A 23,432-nucleotide genomic window follows, 5' to 3' on the forward strand; every position below is an offset into this window, starting at 1 on the left:
TCTTCAAATGTCAAGCTTTTGGCTTTACCTTATAAGGGGAAGACTCTGTTTGGGCCTGGTCTGGCAGAGATCATTTCTGAGATTACGGGTGGAAAAGGATCTTTCCTACCTCAGGACAAGAAGAATAGACCTAAGTGTCGTCAGACTTCTAATTTTCGTTCATTTCGCAACTTTAAAGGACAGAAGTCCTCCTCTGCCTCTTTAAAACCAGACCAATCCCGGTCCACTTGGAAATCCAGCCAACCCTGGAACAAGGGAAAGCAAAACAAAAAGCCTTCTGCTGACTCTAAATTAGAGCAGTGGGCGGAAGCTCACGATTGTCTACTATTTCACTTCCACATTGCAGGAGTGGACAATTGAGAAGCGGATTTTCTGAGCAGACAGATTTTTCATCCCGGGGAGAGGGCTCTTCATTCGGAAGTGTTCTCCAAGATAACCCTCAGGTGGGGGGTTCTGGAGTTGGATCTGATGGCGTCTCATCAAAACGCCAAGCTTCCAAAGTACGGTTCAAGGTCAAGCGATCTTCAGGCTGCCCTGATAGATGCTCTGGCGGTCCTGCGGGATTTCGGGCTAGCATACCTGTTTCCTCTGTTTGCTCTCCTTCCACGAGTCATTGCTCGTATTAAGCAGGAGAAAGCGTCTGTGACCCTAATAGCTCCTGCCTGGCCTCGCAGGATCTGGTTTTCGGATCTGGTGATGATGTCATCTCTTCCACCTTGAAGGTTACCTCTGAGGAAGGACCTTCTAATTCAGGGTTCATTCCTCTATCCAAATCTAGATTCTCTGAAGCTAACTGCTTGGAGATTGAACGTCTAGTTCTGTCTAGACGTGGGTTTTCTGAAGCGGTCATTGATATTATGCTTCAGGCTTGTAAGTCGGTTACTCGTAGGATTTATCATAAGATATGGCATAAATACCTTTCTTGGTGTGAAGCTAAAGGTTCTTCTTGGAGTCGGGGGAGGACTCCCTGAATTTTATCTTTCCTTCAGGATGGCCTGTCAGTCAGTACTCTGAAAGGTCAGATTTCTGCACTGTCTATCCTTTTGCACAAATGTCTGGTAGAGTTACCAGATGTTCAAGCTTTTGTTCAGGCCCTGGTCAGAATCAGGCCTGTGTTTAGACCTGTTGCTCCTCCTTGGAGCCTTAATCTAGTTCTTAAAGTTTTGCAGCAGGTTCCGTTTAAAATTGTTATCTTGGAAGGTTTTGTTTCTCCTTGCTATCTATTCCGCTCGCAGAGTTTCTGAGCTGTCGGCTCTGCAGTGTGATTCCCTGTACCTTATTTTTCATACTGATAAGGCCGTCCTTCATACTAAGTTGGGGTTTCTCCCTAAGTGGTTTCGGATCAAAACATTAATCAGGAAATTGTTGTTCCTTCTTTTTGTCCTAATCCTTCTTCTCATAAGGAACGTCTTTTACATAACTTGGATGTTGTGCATGCTCTAAAGTTTTACCTACAAGCTACTAAAGATTTTTGGCAATCTTCTGCCCTGTTTGTAGTTTTCTCTGGAAAACGTAAGGGTCAGAAGGCCACTTCCACTACTCTTTCTCTCTGGTTAAGAACTATGATTCGTTTTACTTATGAGACTGCTGGACAGCAGCCTCCTGAGAGACTTACGGCTCATTCTACTAGGGCTGTTTCCTCTTCCTGGGCTTTCAGAAATGAAGCTTCTGTGGAACAGATTTGCAAGGCGGCAACATGGTCCTCTTTGAATACTTTTTCCAAATTCTACAAATTTGATACTTTTGCCTCGGCTGAGGCCTCTTTTGGGAGAAAGGTTCTTCAAGTGGTGGTGCCTTCTGTTTAGGTCCTCCTGCCTTGTTATCCCTCCCTGTTCATTCCGTGTCCTCTAGCTTGGGTATTGGTTCCCACTAATTGGAATGACGTTGTGGACTCTCCATGTCATAGGAAAGAAAACTAAATTTATGCATACCTAATAATACATTTCTTTCTTTCCTTTCTTTCATGGAGAGTCCATGACCCTGCCCTCTCTTTTAATTATAACTTCGGCAGTTTTTTTGAGTAAACCTCAGGCACCTTTTTCACCCTTGGGTTTCTTCTTTTTCCATTTTCCTTCGGCTGAATGACTGGGGATTATGGGTAAGGGAAGTTACACTTAACAGCTTTGCTGGGGTGCTCTTTGCCTTCTCCTGCTGGCCAGAAGTTGAATATCCCACTAGTAATTGGAATGACGTTGTTGGCTCTCCATGCCTGGAACACATTTATCAAATAAGCATAAATTTTGTTTTTTCACTCCACTCGTATTCTAGCCCTTATTTTTAAAAATAATATTTAGCGGGCAGATTTTATATAAGTGTACTTTTACATGTATTTGTTGTTCTTTTTGCAACTTTTTTTTAAAGCACTACCCTTTATGAGAGCTCTGAAGTTGAGCTAGCCCGATGCACATAAAATAAGATTACACTCAAGTGAACACATTTACTTTTAACTCATAATATGCGTGCAAAAAGCTGTGAAATACCCCATATCACTTGCAAGCTACAGTTAGCACGCCCCTTGTAAACTAGTCTTAGATAAGTGAAGTAAATTGGAAAGTTGTTAGAATATGCAATTTCAATCTGAATTATTAAAGTTTAATTTTTACTTTACTGTCCCTATTTTGCCATTGCTCCCCTGCAAATCTATGCACATAGAATTAACCCTTACTAAGTTTCAAGAAGTTCACTAAATAGAAGATTGTTTTGAGTGGAATACATCTGCACAATTACCTAAGTGTGAGGAGGGTGGGGCAAGCAGTAAAAATTAAATATAATGTTATTGTTTCAGTTAAATAAAACTATTTAAATTGTTATTATTAAAGTAATCATTATTTTTTTTCCTCCCAATAAAATACAGCTGAAAAGTTAATAAAAAATTAACCTATAAAACTAAAGATAGTTCACCTTCCAATAACTTAATTCATGATCTATCTATGTATTTCTTATATAACTGGAACAATAAAAGTTTTTATTTTAAAAATTAATCCACTCTGCTCATAACTGGTTCTCTCTCTCTGGGCTAAATCATGTATTGCAAGTTCCCACGGAATTAGGGCCCTCCATTCCTCCTGTATTTGTCTGAAAATATGTGTCTTTTCTTACAAATATTGTATCATTGTTTTTCTCTTTGAACCCATGAACAGTGCTGCAGAATTTGTTGAGCTTTATAAAGTACAAGAATCATAATTAACGCCAGTTTGGGCAATCCCACCATGTAATATGAGATTCCATCAAGCTAAATTGTACACATATTTTGTGTTATCTATTCATTTTGAAAAGCAGACACCAGATTAATGACATGAGTTGTGTTTTCATGATAAATGCAGTTGACATTCAGACATTAGAGAGCAGTTGCCGTACTGCAGCAGTAGTGATAGAGAGATAAGAGAGACAATTCAATAAATTAAGGACATGTCCCAGGGCAGCATATTTTACATGTTTGCTTTAAAGAATGAGACATGTAAATAGTTTAACTGACGCCTGAATGTGTAATGGAATATGGGAACTGAAGTGATGGGATTTAGATACAATCTACCCCTAGTTTGCATAACTTAAAGAAAATAAAAAAGCCTTCAACTTTTGTCTGATTTAAAACCAATTTAACCAGCACTTTTTATATTCCCCCTATTTCTTTAAACTCTGTTTATATCAGGTCTATTGAGGTGTGTTGCAATACATTCACTTGTTTATATCAGAGCTATTGAGGTGTGTTGTAGTACATTCACATGTTTATATCAGAGTTATTGAGGTGGGTTGTAGAAAAGTCCCTTGTTATTTCAAAGCTATTGAGGTGTGTTACAGCACATTCACTTGTTTATATCAGAGCTATTGAGGTGTGTTACAGCACATTCACATGTTTATATCAGAGCTATTGAGGTGTGTTGTAGAAAATTCCCTTGTTTATATCAGAGCTATTGAGGTGTGTTACAGCACATTCACTTGTTTATATCAGAGCTATTGAGGTGTGTTACAGCACATTCACTTGTTTATATCAGAGCTATTTAGGTGTGTTACAGTAGATTCACTTGTTTATATCAGAGCTATTGAGGTGTGTTACAGCACATTCACTTGTTTATATCAGAGCTATTGAAGTGTACTACAGTACAGTCACTTGTTTATATCAGAGATATTGAGGTGTGTTGCAGAACATTCACTTATTTCAGAGCTATTGAGCTGTGTTGCAGAACATTCACTTGTTTATTTCAGAGCTATTGAGGTGTGTTGTGGAAAATTCCCTTGTTTATATCAGAGCTATTGAGGTGTGTTACAGCACATTCACTTGTTTATATCAGAGCTATTGAAGTGTGCTACAGTACATTCACTTGTTTATTTCAGAGCTATTGAGGTGTGTTACGGTACAGTCACTTGTTTATATCAGAGCTATTGAGGTGTGTTGCAGAACATTCACTTATTTCAGAGCTATTGAGGTGTGTTGCAGAACGTTCACTTGTTTATTTCAGAGCTATTGAGGTGTGTTATGGTACAGTCACTTGTTTATTTCAGAGCTATTGAGGTGTGTTATGGTACAGTCACTTGTTTATATCAGAGCTATTGAGGTGTGTTGCAGAACATTCACTTGTTTATTTCAGAGCTATTGAGGTGTGTTACGGTACAGTCACTTGTTTATATCAGAGCTATTGAGGTGTGTTGCAGAACATTCACTTATTTCAGAGCTATTGAGGTGTGTTGCAGAACATGCACTTGTTTATATCAGAGCTATTGAGGTGTGTTGCAGAATATTCACTTGTTTATATCAGAGCTATTGAGGTGTGTTGCAGAATATTCACTTGTTTATATCAGAGCTATTAAGGTATTTGTTGCTGTACAGCCTGCCCAAAAGATAGGGAGAGAGAGCTCCTGCTGACATGCAATCCACCAAGTAAGGAACAGAAACATCTAAAAGTGACAGCTTGCTCTGTCTTTCTTTGGGGGAGATAGTACGGCATCTGATTGTATTACCCACTGACACATCTAAAATATTCTATGTGCAACGTTGCCATGGTCGTACTAAACTATACTTTAAACTGTGCTTTTACTTACGGTTTTCTTCTGCAAAACAACATATATAAATGTATGTGTTAGAATTTTTCAGATACATTATACAAGTGTAAACCTTTACTGCCCCTGTAATATCCTCTTTAGTAATATGCTGTCATGAAGGCCTTGTGATTTTAGCATGTCAGTGGTTAAATTTTCCTTTGCTTTTCTTCTCTGCTATCTACAACCCTGTATCAGAAATGTCTAAAAGAATCAGACTTATGGGTTATTGGCTTTTTTATCTGCACTTGGTGCAACAAGATACGGGGGGGGGGGTAGTTAAGCCTGTGCCCTACAGTGATTTTTATGATCCAGAGAGTGACAAAAACAGTGTCTCCAGCAAGATACAGGTTAGGTCAATCAGAAGTGACACTAATATATCTGGAAAATATCATTTTATTTTTTTTGACGGAAGCGGTTACACGCGCTGACATTGGCAAGAGCAGGAGAGCAGACCGTTGTTTGCATCCCATGGAGATACGGGCAAGCTCTGCACTGCAGCAGTAGTCCAGGACACGAAAAAATCACAGGGTATAACACCCGAAGAGCGGTAAGAAGAAACTGAATTTCATTACTTGCTAGCAACAGATGTTGTATAGCCTAAAGGGGAGTTGAGTGTTTAGAGAGTACACTTGGAAACAAAAATAGTGTGGACACTGTTATATACTTGAGCTATTGCACTCACATTCTGTCCGTTTCTTATATTTAATTGCTACGATACCATCTGGAGGTATCTTGAAAGTGTTATATAGCTCCTTTTGGAAATGGTTCCTCTGCATTATGGAGGCTGCAGCACAAGATAAGATAAGATAATACTAATGAGATCAATAAAGACTTTTTTTCCATTATTGCCTACTACTGCTAGAGACAATGATATATTGGAATATAAGCACATCTTCTTAGATGATAAAGGGATTTTATCGTTAAGTTCCCTCTTTGAGGCCATGGAGACTTTACTATTAAAATAATGTAAACTACAATGGGACATTTGATCTTATGACAAATATATGGAGGAGAAAATGATTCCCAGGGACTTGAGGGTATATAAATTCCCTACATTCGATGTTGATCCAGAAGAGAAGGGATTCATTAATGATTGGAATAACATTATCTGAGTGCTCATCAAGACTTATGTTAATGTTGAGAGACTATAAATCCAAACAGCTAATTATTGTTAAAAAATAAATTATTGACTTACAAATTGAGATGGATAAGTGAACCCCAATTTGGGAGATTTTACACTGTACTCGGGGGTATGGTAGCAAGAGGCAAAAGCTTGGTCATGGAGAACAAACACTCCAAATTCTTAATGGATAGGTCTGATTACCAGACTAGTTCAGTATATATTTGTAACCGCAAGCAGCAAGGTGAATTTAGGAGAAAACAGTTCCCAGGGAACCGGAGAAGAGGTAATCGTGGACGCAGAGGTAATCGTGGACGTAGATCATCATCCAGAAATGTATCTTTTACAGAGAGTGACACAGAATACTCTTCGGATGATAGCAATAGGACTACGTCCAGGCCCCTGCCTCCGCGTCCTCTACCCCAGGAATTCTAAAAAACAATAGTACCCCTTCAGGTGAGCTAGTGGTTAACAAAGTAGAGCAGGGAACTCACTACCAATCACAACAAATTTCCAATCTTCCTCCCCCCTACAACTAACACCAATATTGCCAATACCCCATGCACTGACCTTGAACAGGTTTTTCCACAGGCCCAAGATCAGGTAGATGGAGGGAAGGAAACTCGGAATGCACAGGGGAGATATGTACTCAGGGGCAGTCGCCCACAGACAAAGTACAAATAGTGAAAAGTAGTGTTATCAATCTTTCCTCTGAAAGTTTCACCAAGGAACAATACAGTGTACTAGAATTAGGATTAGGCTTTCCCCTACCACCAGTTTTAACATATTCCAAACCCTTTTAGACGTGAATCGTATAATTAGGAATCTTATATTACATAAACATTTTGGGGGTCAGGATATTACCATGGATACCACAGAGGAACTGGCCTTGCCCATTGTAAACAATTTCCAAAGTTTCAGTGAAATCTAGTATTGGGTAATGGTGCTCCAGGGAGGTTTCAATACAACTGAGAGTGAAATGGAAACTCCATGAACAGTATGCAAAACTGATGGTAACAAAATAAGTAGTAACTTACTTCATTAGTAGAGAAAATCCGGCCGTCACAGCAAAAAAGAAAAAATCTTCCAATAGCGTAAAAGATATATTTATTAGCTCTAATAAATATATCTTTTATGCTATTGGAAGATTTTTTTCTTTTTTGCTGTGACGGCCGGATTTTCTCTACTAATGAAGTAAGTTACTACTTATTTTGTTACCATCAGTTTTGCATACTGTTCATGGAGTTTCCATTTCACTCTCAGTTGTATTGAAACCTCCCTGGAGTACCATTACCCAATACTAGAGGGAGACACTCCAAACAAGCTGATTTCATGCATTTTAAGGAGTGAGTATACTGCACCTTATTTATTTGGCTTTAACATACACAACAAGCCTTGTTTCTCTTTATCATTAGAGAAATTGATGTTCCTCAAAGACCAGCGCCATCTACTATTGCTTTTCTATATTTAGGTTGGTGGGAGCTGGGCTGCATCTTTGGAGACAGAAATGCATTCAGGAATCGGATTAAGTTATATAAGAGGTACATTGATGACCTAACCCTGAGGGGGGACAATGGTGAGAAAGTATCCACCAGAGTGTACCACAAGCCCATATCAGGGAAGTACACTGCTACACGGTAACAGTTGTCACCCTAAGCAAACTAGATTTGCAGTGGCTAAAGGACAATTCACTAGGTTGCAAAGGAATTGTACCTATTTTTCAGATATTGACAGGGAAGCTAAGGAACTCACTAACAAACTTAAAGAAAGAAAGTATCCAAGTTACGATATATCCAGAGCAAGGTGATCAGTGGAGTCTACCCCAAAGGAACATCTTTTGGATGAGAAGCAAGGGAAACAAAAGGATAGCTTCAATGGGGTATTTTTCGTAACAGAGTTCAGTACTACACAGTACCAACAGATCTGCAAGATAGTGAAAAAACATTTTTCCGTCTTGGATGCAGATGACCTTCTGGTCAAAGTAGTAGATAAAGGCATTAAATGCTCCTATAAAAAGACCAGAACTTTGGGGAGTATACTGGCACCTACACAATTAAAAAGTTTGCCAAGTAACAACAGTTCTTGGTTGAGGCATTTTGGAATGTATAAGTGTGGCAGTAGCAGGTGCAGGCCTTGTGAATATGCACAGATTACCAGTTTATATCTACAGCCAATGGTAAACATTTTGACATTAAATCATGCCTCAATTGCACCCCCAACTACGTGATTTATTTAATCACTTGTTCCCTTTGCAATTTGCAGTACATAGGTCTCATGTCAAGAGACATGAGATCCAGAATAAGGGAACATTTATCTACATTTAATGTTGGTAAAGCATCTACCCCATTGGACCAACATTTTGTTACTAAACACAACGGAAATTTGAACTCATTCAAATTGTGCGCGATTAATAAAAGTAATAATGCCCAAAAGAGGTGGGGATATTGACCAACTCTTAGCCAAAAGGGAATTTTTTTTTTTGGATTTTTACGCTTGACACCAGGGTACCCAATGGCCTCAACTCAAGATATGATATGATCAGTTACTGGGAATAATCCAGTTTAGAGTAATTGGCTACCCTGGAGAATAGTGTATATATATATATAGATATATATATATTTATTTATTTTTTAAATTATTCAACCACATGTACTCTACATTTTTGATATTAACATATGTAATTTAATACAGCCAAAACTATTGGTAGTTCTGGGTAAACACAAATAAGGACAATCTAAACATGATTAATTGTATTTACTTATCAGACTTTAATTTGCAGAAGGTCCCAAATATCCACTTTGTTTTGACAATATTATGTTAATGTTATGTTTGAATTTAATTATTTGTCATGGTTCTTTATATTTGTAACAAATGCATGCATATATTCAAGAACTATATTTACACATGGTCTATATGGATTAGTAGTTTACTTTATCAACCCTTATTTCATCTTACGGGTAAATGTTTGTAATAATATCATCTCCATATTAATGAGTGTTCATGTATTAAGTGTTTCCCTTTGTAACATTGTCTCTTGTCGGAATGTTCAGGCAGAAAAGGGTTAAAGAGTGGTAGGCATAACTTTTTAAAGTATTGAGGCATCAAAGCAGCCAATTGAAATGATGTTTGGGTTTTAAAAGTGTGCAAACAGCACAACAATAATAGGCTATGATTACGGATTGTTAGCCAAAACGCGTAAGCCACCAGTGCTGTGCTCACCACATGTTTGTATTGCAAGCTTCCAATTTGTTTTTAAAGTATCATACATAAAATTACGTTTTTTTACTTAATTGAGGAGCAAATCGCATTGTTTTCTATTCAAACACCATTTTATCACATATATGACACTGGATGATAGAAATATGACAACCATGTCATATTTGGTATCAAACTAATCCTCATGATGTCACAAGGGAAACCAAAGTTATACATTTTCCTATAATCCCAGCCAAGGATTCTGTCATAAAAGAGAGGGGTGGGTACTTCCCTGGCCCACTCTCAAAGGAAGATTGTTTAAGAAATTTTATATCAGAGTTAAGTGTATATAACTATTTGACTATTCTCCAATCCCTCTCTCTGGATGCAGAATACTTAATTCTTATGGGGTAAAGTTATAATATCTGTTATTTTCTGCCATTTATTTTAAAAAACGGTTTGCTGTGTGTAAATTATTTGTTAACAGGTTTTTTTTTTATTATATATGTACTGTGACTCTTTTGTGCTCATAACAAATGTCCCTTTATTATGTTTTGCCTTTGTCTAATATTTGAACCACATTACTGAAAGAGATTGGTGATAATAGTACTGTGTTTTTCTTTATCTTAATTTTTGCTAAATTATATTTTGGGATTTTAATTTGTTAGTCTGGGTTTTTACTTAAGATTTCCCATGTAAAATCTTAGGTGGTGGCAGCTTGGAGTTTAGTGTGGGTAGAATTAAAGGGGAGTTTTGGCCATTTTTTCTCTAGAACTGACTAGAGAGTGTTTGTAACTACTAAACTGAGTCACAGGGTTGCCTGGAGTGGCTAGACTGTGACAAATTGGTTAAGGGAGAAAGGATCTGTTAACCCTTTCTGTGCAAAACATGTGACGTGTGTTGGTTAACCCTGGGCGTCGCATATGCACATGAATATGTTTCTGTGCCTGCACGTACATGACAGTTTATGGTCCTTCTGCAAGTATAAGTAATGCCACACATCTTACACATTGCTTAACTGAAGGTTTTACTCAATTGGAAGTATGTAATTTTGTTTCAATTAACAGATTTTCTAAATGTGTTTACAGTGGAAACAAAAATGATGGCCCCTCTTAAAAGGATGGATACCCCAGGTTTAAAATGCACCCTTTAAATTAATGATACCGAACACTGGAGAAGTACAGGCCTTTAATTTACATATTTATTCCTACAAATCAGGATTTGCATTGAGAAATCCCCAGATGTTTAACCAACCTGAAATTTTTTCTTCCCTACAAAATACTGCATCCGTCTAATGACTTTGATGGCTGCGCGGTGGTGCTCTTTGAGTCTGTAAGAAAACACAGAATGATAAATTCAGGATTACATAAATAGCTCATTAGTCTATGGTCTCGGTCTGTTGTAGAGAGAATTGATCACTGGGTGTAACATTATTGTATTTGTACATAAAATGGAAAAAATAAATGAATGCGTTTTCATCTGCAAAATGGTCATAAATCTATGAAGGCAACGTGTAAAGGAAAAAAAGTAACGCTTACTCTGAAATATGCGTTATTGGGGTCAGCAATGAGTCCCCTTCCATGTCCAGATCCTCGTTAAAACTGTTTGTCCTGATAAATGGAGCAGAACTGACATCCAGCAGTCCAAAGTTTTTTCTTACTGCAGAGATAAAACAAAAGGGGCATATATTAGGCAGTTCTAAACTGAGATCTACAGTGTGACTCATTTATTGTAAAAGCTTAAACCACAGATGATTTAACTTCAGGGAAGGGGACCCTGGAATAGAGAGATGGAGTGACAGCTTAATTTATTTTCCAAATGATCCATTTTACCTACTGGAGTGTATTAAATTGTTTACAAATAGTTCCTTTTACTTTATTTCAATATCTGAAATAGCTGATGTTGCCAATGGTATCCCCATCTGTACTGAAGGTATTAATATACTTAAGTAAAGGTTAAAGAAAACAAGTGTAAACATAGCCATATGGGGGATAGCAAAGATAAGCAATAAAATGTTAATTTTAAATTTTTCTAAGCATTGGCTATTGTTTGCAGAGATAATATAAAGAAGCATGTGTGTACATAAAGGGATAAACTAAGGATATCCGATTTCCTGGCAAGCTCAACCCATTTTGATGGGCTGTGGTTTCAAAGAACAAAACCAGCTAGTTCAAATACATAAATAAACCTAGATAAGCCATTTTTATACATTTTATACTATGCAACTGGTATAACAAGTCATTGGAAACACATTCATGTAAAGGCAATTTTACAGTAGACTGTCCCTTTAAAAGAAAAGGGAGATATGAAGAGAGAGAGATAGAGAGAGAGAGAGAACAACATCTGGAAAGTGTGAAATAAGATACGGGAAAACAGGCCAGAATTATGGGCCCGAGAAATAGATGTGACATTAAATAGAAGGAAAGGTATGAAAGGGCAAGGGACACAAATAAAGGGCAATGTGACTAGGAAAACACTTTTATGGAATGATTTGAAATGTAGACTTATTGCAAAATCCTTTTTCTCTTGTTGCAATAACAACCACCAAACATTTAAAGGGATACAGTGACATCACACTCTGCAGTACGGTGAGGCTAGCCTATGCAGAGGAGCCTTTAGAGATTTCACATTAAATGTGCAAGTTTGTTTTTAAAGAGACTGTGTACTTTAAATTTTTCTCAATTATCTATTTTACCTGCTGGAGTATATTATTATTTAGTGTTATTTTGCCCTTTGAAATAGCAGCTTTTGCCTGTTGCTCTTTTACTGAACATTTCAATACTTATGGAAACACTGCGTAAACATAACCAGGAGACAAAGAGATAAATACTGTTCAATTTCAATTGTTCTCTCTAAGTATACAAACAAGATAAAATAAGTATGAATGTGTACAAAGAGCGATAATGTAAGGAGAATTGATATCCCTGCAAGCACAACTAATTTCAATGGGTTGTGGTTTCAAAAAGCAAGACCAGCTAGTTCATAAAAAATAAACCTAAAGGAACAATTTCCTATTTGTTTTATACTCTTCAGCTGGTAAAACAAGTCATTGGAAACACATTAAAGGAATATTAAACACTTTGAGAAGGGAATATAAAAGAAAATGTATGCTTACCTGATAAATGTATTTCTTTTTTGACACAATGAGTCCACAGATCATTTTAATTACTAATGAGAATACCTCTCCTGCCCTGCAGGAAGCGGCAAAGAACACCACATCAAAGCTGTTAAATAGCTTCTCCCCTCCCTCCCACTCCAGTCATTCAAAGTTAAGGACAGAAAGGAAGAAACAAGGTGCAGAGGTGTCTGAAGTTTATAACATACAAATAACCTGTCTAAATAACAGGGCGGGACGTGGACTCATCGTGTCAAAAAAGAAATACATTTATCAGGTAAGCATAAATTTTATTTTATATTTAATTACATGATGAGTCCACGGATCATCTTAATTACTAATGGGAATCAATACCCAAGCTAGAGTACACAGATGATACGGGAGGGACAAGACAGGGAACCTAAACGGAAGGCACCACTGCTTGAAGAACCTTTTTCCCAAAAACGGCCTCAGCCGAGGCAAAAGTGTCAAATTTGTAGAACTTTGAAAAAGTGTGAAGAGAGGACCATGTTGCAGCCTTGCAAATCTGTTCCACAGAAGCTTCATCTTTTAATGCTCATGAGAAAGCAACTGCCCTCGTGGAATGAGCCGTACCTCTCTCTGGAGGATGCTGTCCAGCAGTCTCCTATGCAAAACGTATGATACTCTTACGCCAAAAAGAAAAAGAAGTAGCCGTAGCTTTCTGTTCCTTACGTTTTCCTGAGAACCAACAACAAAGAGGGAGACTGATGAAAGTCCTTAGTCGCCAGCACGGACCACGTCCAAATTGTGCAGAAGTCATTCCTTCTGAGAAGTAGGATTAGGACACAAAGAAGGAACAACAATCTCCTGATAAATGTTCAGATCAGAAACAACCTTAGGAAGAAATCCTAATTTAGTACGTAAAACTACCCTATCTGAATGGAAAATAAGGTAAGGGGACTCATACTGCAATGCCGAGAGCTCTGACACTCTACGAGCAGAAGAAAAATATAGCAACAAGAAATAAAACTTTCCAAGATAACATCTTAATATCTAAGGAAAGCATAAGCTCAAACGGAGCCCCTTGAAGAACTTTGAGAACTAAATTCAGACTCCATGGAGGAGTAACTGGTTTGAACACAGGCCTGAACCTGACCAAGGCCTGACAAAATGATTGTACATCTGGGACATCTGCCAGACGTTTGTGTAACAAAATATATAAGGCAGAGATTTGACCCCTTAGGGAATTTGTCGATAAACCTTTCTCCAAATCTCTCTTGGAGAAAAGAAAAAGACATGAGTAGTCTTTGGATTCACACCAATAGCAATATTTACGCCATAACTTATGGTAAATCCTTCTGGTTACAGGCTTACAAGCCTGAATCATGGGCTCTATGACCGAGTCAGAAAAAACCCCCTTGGATAAAATTAAACGTTCAATCTCCAAGCAGTCAGCTTCAGAGAAACTATATTTGGGTGAAGGAAGGGCCCTTTAATTAGAAGGCCCTTCCTTAACGGGAGTCTCCAAGGTGGCAGAGGTGACATGTCCACCAGATCTGCATACCAAATCCTACGAGGCCAAGCAGGTGCAATGAGGAACACCGATGACCTCTCCTGCTTGATTCAAGCAATGACCCGAGGAAGAAGCGCAAATGGAGGAAATAGGTATGCTAGACTGAAGGTCCAAGGAACCGCCAGAGCATCTATCAGTTCTGCCTGGGGGTCCCCGGACCTGTATCTCGGGAGCTTGGCATTCTGTCGAGATGCCATGAGATCTAATTCCGGCTGACCCCACTTGAGAATCAGGCTGGAGAACACTTCCGATTGGAGTTCCCACTCCCCGGATGAAAGGTCTGCCTGCTCAGGAAGTCCACCTCCCAAATGTCCACCCCTGGGATGTGGATCGCCGACAGGCAGCAAGAATGGGTCTCCGCCCACTGAATTATCTTGGTTACCTCTGTCATCGCTAAGGAACTCCTCGTTCCTCCCTGATGATTGATGTAAGCCATTGAAGTTATGTTGCCCAACTGGAACCTGATACACTGGACTGAGGCTAACTGAGGCCAGGCCAGAAGAGCATTGAAGATCGCTCTCAGCTCCAGCCTAGAGGCTGGCGTCTGTTGACACAATCACCCAAGATGGTCTGTGAAAGCAGGTTCCCTGGGAGAGATGATCCAGAGACCACCACCATTGAAGAGAATCCCTTGTCTCCTGCTCCAGTAGTATTTGAGGAGACAAATCCACATAATCTCTGTTCCATTTCCTAAGCATGCTTAACTGCAGAAGTCTGAGGTGGAACTGAGCGAACGGGGTGATGTCCATTGCAGTCACTATCAGCCCGATTACCTCCATGCACTGAGCCACTAATAGCCGAGGAGTGGACTGAAGAGCTAGACAAGTATCGAAAATTCATGATTTCCTGACTTCTGTCAGAAAAATCATCATTGATAGGGAATCTATTATGGTTCCCAAGAAATTAACCCTTGAATTTGGGACTAAGGAACTCTTTCCAAATTTACCTTCCACCCGTGAGATTTCGTGTGGGATCTTGCTTGTTGTAAGGATGGCATCTGGACTAAGATATCATCCAGATAGGGCGCCACTGCAATGCCCCTTAACCGAAACAACGTTTCCAGAAGCATTGATGAAAAATTCTGGGAGCTGTGGCAAGACCAAAGGGAAGAGCCCCGAATTGGAAGTGTTTGTCTAGAAAGGCAAACCTTAGAAAATTGAGATGATCCCTATGAATGGGAACATGCAAATACGCATCCTTTAATCCAGTTTCCATAGATTGACCCTCTTGGATCAAGGAAGAATGGAGTGAATAGCTTCCCTCTTGAAGGACGGTACTCTGAGGAATCTGTTTAGACTCTTGAGATCTAAAAACAGATCTGAAGGGTTCCCTCCTCTTAATGGGAACAATGAACAAGTTGGAATAAATTCTAGACCCTGTTCCTGAATCCGAACAGGAACTATCAATCCCCTGTCAGAGAGGTCTCTCTTCCTCTGTAGATAATCATGGAAGCAAAGACCCACCCCTGGGAGAAAAAAGTCCTGAACTCTAAATTCTATCCCTGATTGGGGGCAGGCCTATCATGCTGTCTTTTGATTCACCAGCAGGATACTTGTATTGCTTTCCCCTATTCCAAGATTGACTGGGTCACCAGGAAAGATTAGACTGCTCCTGCTTGGAAGGAGTTGAACGACTTCCTTTGAAAGTTCAAAAAGAACTAAAATACACTGATGACTGTTAACTTATCCTGAGGGAAGGAATGTCCCTTTCCTCTCTTAATATCAGAGAGAATAAGCAGGTCCAAACAAGGTCTCCCCCTTGTAGGGAATCACCAAAAGTTTATACACAGATGAGGCATCTGCAGGCCATATATCTTTTTTAAATGACACATTTTCACTTTGTTGTTATTGGGCAGGAATTGAACGAATGACCTTGATCTACAAGGCAGTAGCCTTGCTGTCTGAGCTAATTGCTATTTTCCCTAACGCTCTGCGGGCCATATGGCAAAGCCTGAAATATTAGCACCCAACTTAAAAACCATGAAGTGGAGCATCTGAATAAAAGAGTTGGCTAACTTAATTGCCTTAATCCTATCCTGTATTTTTTCGAGATGAGTGTCTGTCCGAATAGACATCAACACAGTACGCCATTGCACTGGTGACAAGTAATACAAACCGCAGGTAGTTGTCAACTCTGACATATACACATTCCCTGGGTACCATTGACAAGACTCCTTGATACAATCTGCTATATCTTGGAGAAAAGGGCTTTGTAACGTTTACTGGACTCATTCGAATTAACTACGCCGGAGATATCGGAGTCGTCCAGGGTAGCAAAAACCTCCTAAAGTAACAAACGGAGGTGTGCAAGCTTAAACTGAAAGAAAACACTGCAGCATCAAATAAAGGAATTACACAGATAGAGTCTGAGATTTCCCCCTTATATACTACCGAAGTATCCTCCACTTCGGTGAAGAAAATCCAGAATAGCTACTGCTGTATCAGCAACATTTACTGATTACATACATTTCCTCAAGCGTTTTCCCTGCAACATGGGAAAAAAGGAAAATGCACCAGATATCGCTTCAATGATCTTAGGAAGCGATGTCCTGCCAAGTAACTCCAGGTGGAGTTTGTGAGGAAGCGCAGGGCACTGCATGTGTGGGCTATAACATTTCTTTGACACTTGTGGAGAATTTTTTTTATTCCTATAGTAAAGTTCTCTCACAACATAGGGGACAGAGAAGGTTATTGGTGGTTTCACATTTGTTTCAAAACCCTGAGGAGACACTTTGTAGGGTCTCTTGGACCACTCTTGCTCACATATGGGTGAATAATCAAATAAAAACTAACCCAGTAAAAAAACGTTACTGTTTCTTTCATTTTTAAAAACGTAACTTTTTATTTACGTTACTGTTTTTAAAATGCAACTTCTTTATTTACTTGTGCCAACTATGGAGGTACACGATACTGTAAACCCCTTTTACACCTCAGCTTAAACATTTCCTCAAGCGTTTCCTAGCTGAGGTGCCTGCCAGCCGTTCTACACAGTAAATATTCTGGACTCAGCTGAAGCGCTGTCCGGTCCGTTCTCTTTCAAGAGCAAACATTCAGGGTTAAATCCTCTATGCCTTCCGTTACCCGGAAATGCTTACAAAGTGTTGCACCACTAAATTGGCGCCACACCTAACTCCGCCCATCGTGGGCGTTAACATAGCCATCTACCGGTCGCCATTGATATCTGTACTAGGTGGAACCACTGGGAGCATAATAACGGACTGATCAGCTTCTAGTATTGGGCAGCTGCTAGTCCGAGTGTAAACATTTTAACAGTTCAACCACCTCACACTGAACTCGTTCTTCAGTATAATTCATCGAGGTCTTGGCAATATGTGATCTCCCGGTCGGCTATTATTAAACTGCCGGGAGATGAGAACACATGCCCCATCCAGCCCCAGTGCCTGCGTCCAGATTGTCCAAGGTGTCCCGTAAAACTCTAGGGAAAACAGAATTTATGTTTACCTGATAAATTTCTTTCTCCAACGGTGTGTCCGGTCCACGGTTTCATCCTTACTTGTGGGATATTCTACTCCCCTACAGGGAATGGCAAGTAGAGCACACAGCAAGAGCTGTCCATATAGCCCCCCTCTGGCTCCGCCCCCCCAGTCATTCGACCGACGGTTAGGAGAAAAAGGAGAAACTATAGGGTGCCGTGGTGACTGTAGTGTATAAAGAAAGAAAGACATTTTTCAAACCTGACTAAAAAACCAGGGCGGGCCGTGGACCGGACACACCGTTGGAAAAGAAATTTATCAGATAAACATAAATTCTGTTTTCTCCAACATTGGTGTGTCCGGTCCACAGTTTCATCCTTACTTGTGGGAACCAATACCAAAGCTTTAGGACACGGATGAAGGGAGGGAGCAAATCAGGTTACCTAAACGGAAGGCACCACGGCTTGCAAAACCTTTCTCCCAAAAATAGCCTCCGAAGAAGCATAAGTATCGAATTTGTAAAATTTTGGCAAAGTATGCAGGGAAGACCAAGTCGCTTGCCCTACAGATCTGATCAACAGAAGCCTCGTTCTTGAAGGCCCATGTGGCAGCCACAGCTCTAGTAGAATGAGCTGTAAATTGTTCAGGAGGCTGCCGTCCAGCAGTCTCATAAGCCAATCGGAAGCTGCTTTTCAGCCAAAAGTAAAGAGAGGTGACAGTAGCTTTCTGTCCTCTCCTCTTACCAGAATAGACGACAAACAAAGAAGATGTCTGTCTGAAATCCTTCGTTGCTTCTAAATAGAATTTCAAAGCACGAACTACATCTAAATTATGTAACAAACGTTCCTTCTTCGAAACTGGATTCGGACACAGAGAAGGAACCACTATTTCCTGGTTAATATTCCTGTTGGAAACCACTTTTGGAAGAAAACCAGGATTTGTACGTAAAACTACCTTATCTGTATGGAATACCAGATAGGGTGAACACACTGCAAAGCAGACAATTCAGAAACTCTTCTAGCCGAAGAAAAAGCAACCAAAAAACAGAACTTTCCAAGATAGTAACTTAATATCTATGGAATGTAAGGGTTCAAACAGGACCCCTTGAAGAACTGAAAGAACTAAATTTAGACTCCATGGAGGAGTCAAAGGTCTGTAGACAGGCTTGATTCTGACTAAAGCCTGTACAAACACCTGTACATCTGGCACGGCTGCCAGACGTTTGTGCAACAAAACAGACAGAGCAGATATCTGTCCTTTTAGAGAACTAGCTGACAAACCTTTATCCAAACCCTCTTGGAGAAAGGAAAGTATCCTCAGAATTTTAATTTTACTCCAAGAGTATCCCTTGGAGTCGCACCAACAGATATATTTTTTCCATATCTTATGGTAAATTTTCCTAGTCACAGGCTTCCTGGCCTGAATCAGAGTATCTATAACCGAATCTGAAAACCCACGCTTAGATAGAATCAAGCGTTCAATTTCCAAGCAGTCAGTTGCAGAGAAACTAGATTTGGATGTTCGAATGGACCTTGTACTAGAAGATCCTGTCTCCAAGGTAGCTTCCATGGTGGAGCCGATGACATATTCACCAGGTCTGCATACCAAGTCCTGCGTGGCCACGCAGGAGCTATCAGAATCACCAAGGCCATCTCCTGTTTGAGTCTGGCTACAAGCCTGGGAAGGAGAGGGAACGGTGGAACACATAAGCTAGATTGAACGACCAAGGCGCCACCAATGCATCCACTAGTGTCGCCTTGGGATCCCTGGATCTGGACCCGTATCGAGGAACCTTGGAGTTTTGACGAGACGCCATCAGATCCATGTCTGGAATGCCCCCTAGTTGAGTTAACTGGGCAAAGACCTCCGGGTGGAGTGCCCACTCCCCCGGATGGAAAGTCTGACGACTCAAATAATCCGCCTCCCAGTTGTCTACTCCTGGGATGTGAATTGCAGATAGATGGCAGGAGTGATCCTCCGCCCATTTGATGATCTTGGATACCTCTCTCATCGCCAAGGAACTCTTTGTTCCCCCCTGATGATTGATGTACGCTACAGTCGTCATGTTGTCCGACTGGAACCATATGAATTTGACCTTTGTCAGGTGAGGCCAAACCAGGAGCGCATTGAATATCGCTCTCAGTTCTAAAATGTTTATCGGAAGAAAAGACTCTTCTCGAGACCATAGACCTTGAGCTTTCAGAGAGTCCCAGACCGCGCCCCAGCCTAAGAGACTGGCGTCGGTCGTGACAATGACCCACTCTGGTCTGCGGAAACTCATTCCCTGAAACAGGTGAACCTGAGACAACCACCAGCGGAGAGAATCCCTGATTACCTGGTCTACTTGAATCTGGGGAGACAAGTCTGCATAATCCCCATTCCACTGTTTGAGCATGCACAGTTGTAATGGTCTTAGTTGAATTTGAGCAAAAGGAACTATGTCCATCGCTGCGACCATTAATCCTATTACTTCCATGCACTGAGCTATGGAAGGCTGCAGAATAGAGTGAAGAACTTGACAGGCGCTCAGAAGTTTTGATTTTCTGACCTCTGTCAGGAAGATCCTCATTTCCATAGAATCTATTATTGTTCCCAGAAAGGGAACTCTTGTTGACGGGAACAGGGAACTCTTTTCTACGTTCACCTTCCACCCGTGAGATCTGAGAAAGGCTAGAACAATGTCTTGTATAGGCCTTTGCTTTGGAAAGAGACGACGCTTGGGTTAGAATGTCGTCTAGATAAGGTGCTATAGCAATGCCCCTCGGTCTTAATACCGCTAGAAGGGACCCTAGCACCTTTGTGAAAATTCTGGGAGCAGTGGCTAAACCGAATGGAAGAGCCACGAACTGTCTTTCCAGGAAGGCGAACCTCAGGAACTAATGGAGATCTTTGTGGATAGGAATATGCAGGTACGCATCCTTTAAATCCACGGTAGTCATGTATTGACCCTCCTGGATTGTTGGAAAAATCTTCCTTGTTCCGTTATTGGAACTGGGTGTATCACTCCCATCTTTACTATGTCTCCTACGCAGTGTAAGAATGCCTGTCTCTTCATCTGGTCTGAAGATAAGCGAGACATGTGGAACCTTCCCTTTGGAGGAAGTTCCTTGAATTCTAGAAGATATCCCTGAGAGACTATTCTAGTGTCCAGGGATCCGGAACATCTCTTGCCCAAGCCTGAGCAAAGAGAGAGAGTCTGCCCCCTACTAGATCCGGTCCTGGATCGGGGCTACCCCTTCATGCTGTCTTGGTAGCAGCAGCAGGCTTTTTGGCCTGTTTACCCTAAGTTCCAACCTTGCAATGGTTTCCATGCTGGTTTAGGTTGGGAAGTGTTGCCTTCTTGTCTGGAGGCCGCAGAGTTAGGAATTGGTCCGTTCCTGAAATTGCGAAAGGAACGAAAATTAGATTTGTTCTTAGCCTTAAAAGGCCTATCTTGTGGGAGGGCATGTCCCTTTCCACCAGTAATGTCTGAAATAATCTCTTTCAATTCCGGCCCGAATAGGGTCTTACCCTTGAAAGGAATATTAAGCAATTTGTTCTTGGACGACACATTTGCCGACCAGGATTTTAGCCAAAGCGCTCTGCGCGCCACTATAGCAAACCCTGAATTTTTCGCCGCTAACTTAGCAATTGAAAAGCGGCATCCAAAATAAATGAATTAACCAACTTAAGTGCGTGAATTCTGTCCATGACTTCATCATATGGAGTCTCCCTTTGAAGCGAATTTTCCAGTTCCTCGAACCAAAATACGCTGCGGTAGTGACAGGAATAATGCACGAGATTGGTTGAAGAAGGAAGCCCTGCTGAATAAATTCCTTTTTAACAGTCCTTCTAATCTTTTATCCATAGGATCTTTGAAAACTCAACTGTCCTCAATAGGAATAGTTGTGCGCTTAGCTAACACTGAAACCGCCCCCCTCAACCTTAGGAACTGTCTGCCATGTGTCCTTTCTAGGGTCGACAATGGGGAACATTTTCTTGAATATAGGAGGTGGAACAAAAGGTATACCTGGCTTTTCCCACTCCTTAGTCACTATGTCCGCCACCCGCTTGGGTATCAGAAAGGCATCAGCGTGCACTGGCACCTCTAAGAATTTGTCCATCTTGCACAATTTCTCTGGAATTACTAGAGAATCACAATCATCTAGAGTAGTTAGGACCTCCTTAAGCAGGGCGCGGAGGTGTTCTAACTTAAATTTAAAAATCACTATATCAGTGTCTGCCTGCTGAGAAACTTTTCCTGAATCAGAAACTTCCCCTTCAGACAGGCCCTCCCTCACTGCTATACTCAGATTGATGTGAGGGAACAACTGATAAATTGTCCTCAGCGCTAACCTGCTTATCTTCTGTATTTAAAAACTGAGCAATCACGCTTTCTAGAATAGGATGGCAGTTTGGATAATAGATTTGCTATAGAATTATCCATCACTGCAGTTAATTGCTGCATAGTAACCAGCATTGGCGCGCTAGATGTACTAGGTATCGCCTGCGCGGGCAAAACTGGTGTTGACACAGAAGGAGAGGATGATAAACTATCCCCACTATCTTCACATGAAGAATCATCCTGGGCAATCTTATTAAATGTGACAGTACTGTCCTTACTTTGTTTGGACGCTATGACACAATTTGCACAAAACATTAATAGGGGGAACCACCTTGGCTTTCATACATACAGAGCATAAGCTATCTGAAGGTACAGACATGTTAGACAGAATATGGCAGGCTAAAAATGCAATAAAAACTTTTTTAAAGAAAAGCGTTACTGTCTCTTTAAATAATAAACAAGCACACTTTATTTCTGAAAGTTTGAAAAACTATGAAGGCAATGTCCGATTTTTACAAAATTTGCACCCCAGAGTCCTAGTGCCTTTAACCCTTAAAATGAGCAAAACGGAGCAATTTGTTCAAATAAACAATTTTATCACACAACAATCACTGCCACAGCCTTGCTGCGGCTTTTTACCTTCCCTTAAAGTGATTCAGCACTGAAATAAACCTTCCTGAGTCCGTTTTCTTTACCCACAGGACCCTCAAATGAAGCTGCATGCACTGCCAAGGAAATAAACTGCGCAATTGAGGCGCGAAAACGGGGCCTCCTTCATCTGCATTACCAGAGTGAAGGGGCCTTTCTGACTAAAGTAGTCTAACTAGATGCCAGGCGAAAAAAACGTTCCCAAAAGTGCTTTTATAACACAAAAAAACACTCTAAATGTCCAATAAATCTGATATAAACCAATCGATTAAGCCCACAATAGTGTCAACCAGTATAGCGCCCATTTATAAGCCTTAATCTGTTATGAATCTAAGAAAATGGCTTACCGATCCCCTAAGGGAAAAACTGACAGTCTTCTAGCATTAACATGTCTTGTTAGAAATATGACTAATCGTACCTGAAGCAGATAAGTCTGCAAACTGTTCCCCCCAACTGAAGTTCTCTGGGCTCAACAGTCCTGCGTGGGAACAGCAATTGATTTTAGTTACTGCTGCTAAAATCATACTCCTCTTTTAACAGAAATCTTCTTCATTTTCTGTTGTAGAGTAAATAGTACAAACCGGCACTATTTTAAAATAACAAACTCTTGATAGAAGAAATAAAAAAAACTACAACTAACACCACAAACTCCTCACCATCCCCGTGGAGATGCTACTTGTTCAGAGCGGCAAGGAGAATGACTGGGGGGCGGAGCCAGAGGGGGGGCTATATGGACAGCTCTTGCTGTGTGCTCTCCTTGCCATTCCCTGTAGGGGAGGAGAATATCCCACAAGTAAGGATGAAACCGTGGACCGGACACACCAATGTTGGAGAAATCTTACTTGCAACCCTCTGAAAACGAGCCCGAATTTTAATGAGGTATAAACAAAGTGTACAACCTTTCTTCTGAGTTTTACTTCAACCCCCAGAATAAAGTCAGTACTTACCTCATCTTCTGCCTGACAGCCAAGGCAGTTCCCAGGTTTGAGAGGTCCTCTTCCTCACATGGACCTGTAAATAAACGAA

The 23,432-nt window shown here is 40.5% G+C and overlaps 1 protein-coding gene across 3 annotated transcripts in view; it reads right to left on the minus strand.

The window, feature by feature from the left end:
• KCNQ1 (potassium voltage-gated channel subfamily Q member 1) overlaps positions 1-23,432 on the minus strand; it is a 507,180-nt gene that overhangs the window by 32,832 nt on the left and 450,916 nt on the right. For all 3 annotated transcript variants that reach the window (XM_053720436.1, XM_053720437.1, XM_053720435.1), the window contains 2 exons: positions 10,891-11,011; positions 10,607-10,682 (listed from right to left, as the gene is read on the minus strand). In XM_053720436.1, coding sequence (XP_053576411.1) covers positions 10,607-10,682; positions 10,891-11,011 — 197 coding nt within the window. The remainder of the gene's footprint in view (positions 1-10,606; positions 10,683-10,890; positions 11,012-23,432) is intronic.

Source organism: Bombina bombina, chromosome 7 (genome assembly GCF_027579735.1).
Source record: "Bombina bombina isolate aBomBom1 chromosome 7, aBomBom1.pri, whole genome shotgun sequence".
Classification (NCBI taxonomy): Eukaryota; Metazoa; Chordata; class Amphibia; order Anura; family Bombinatoridae; genus Bombina; species Bombina bombina.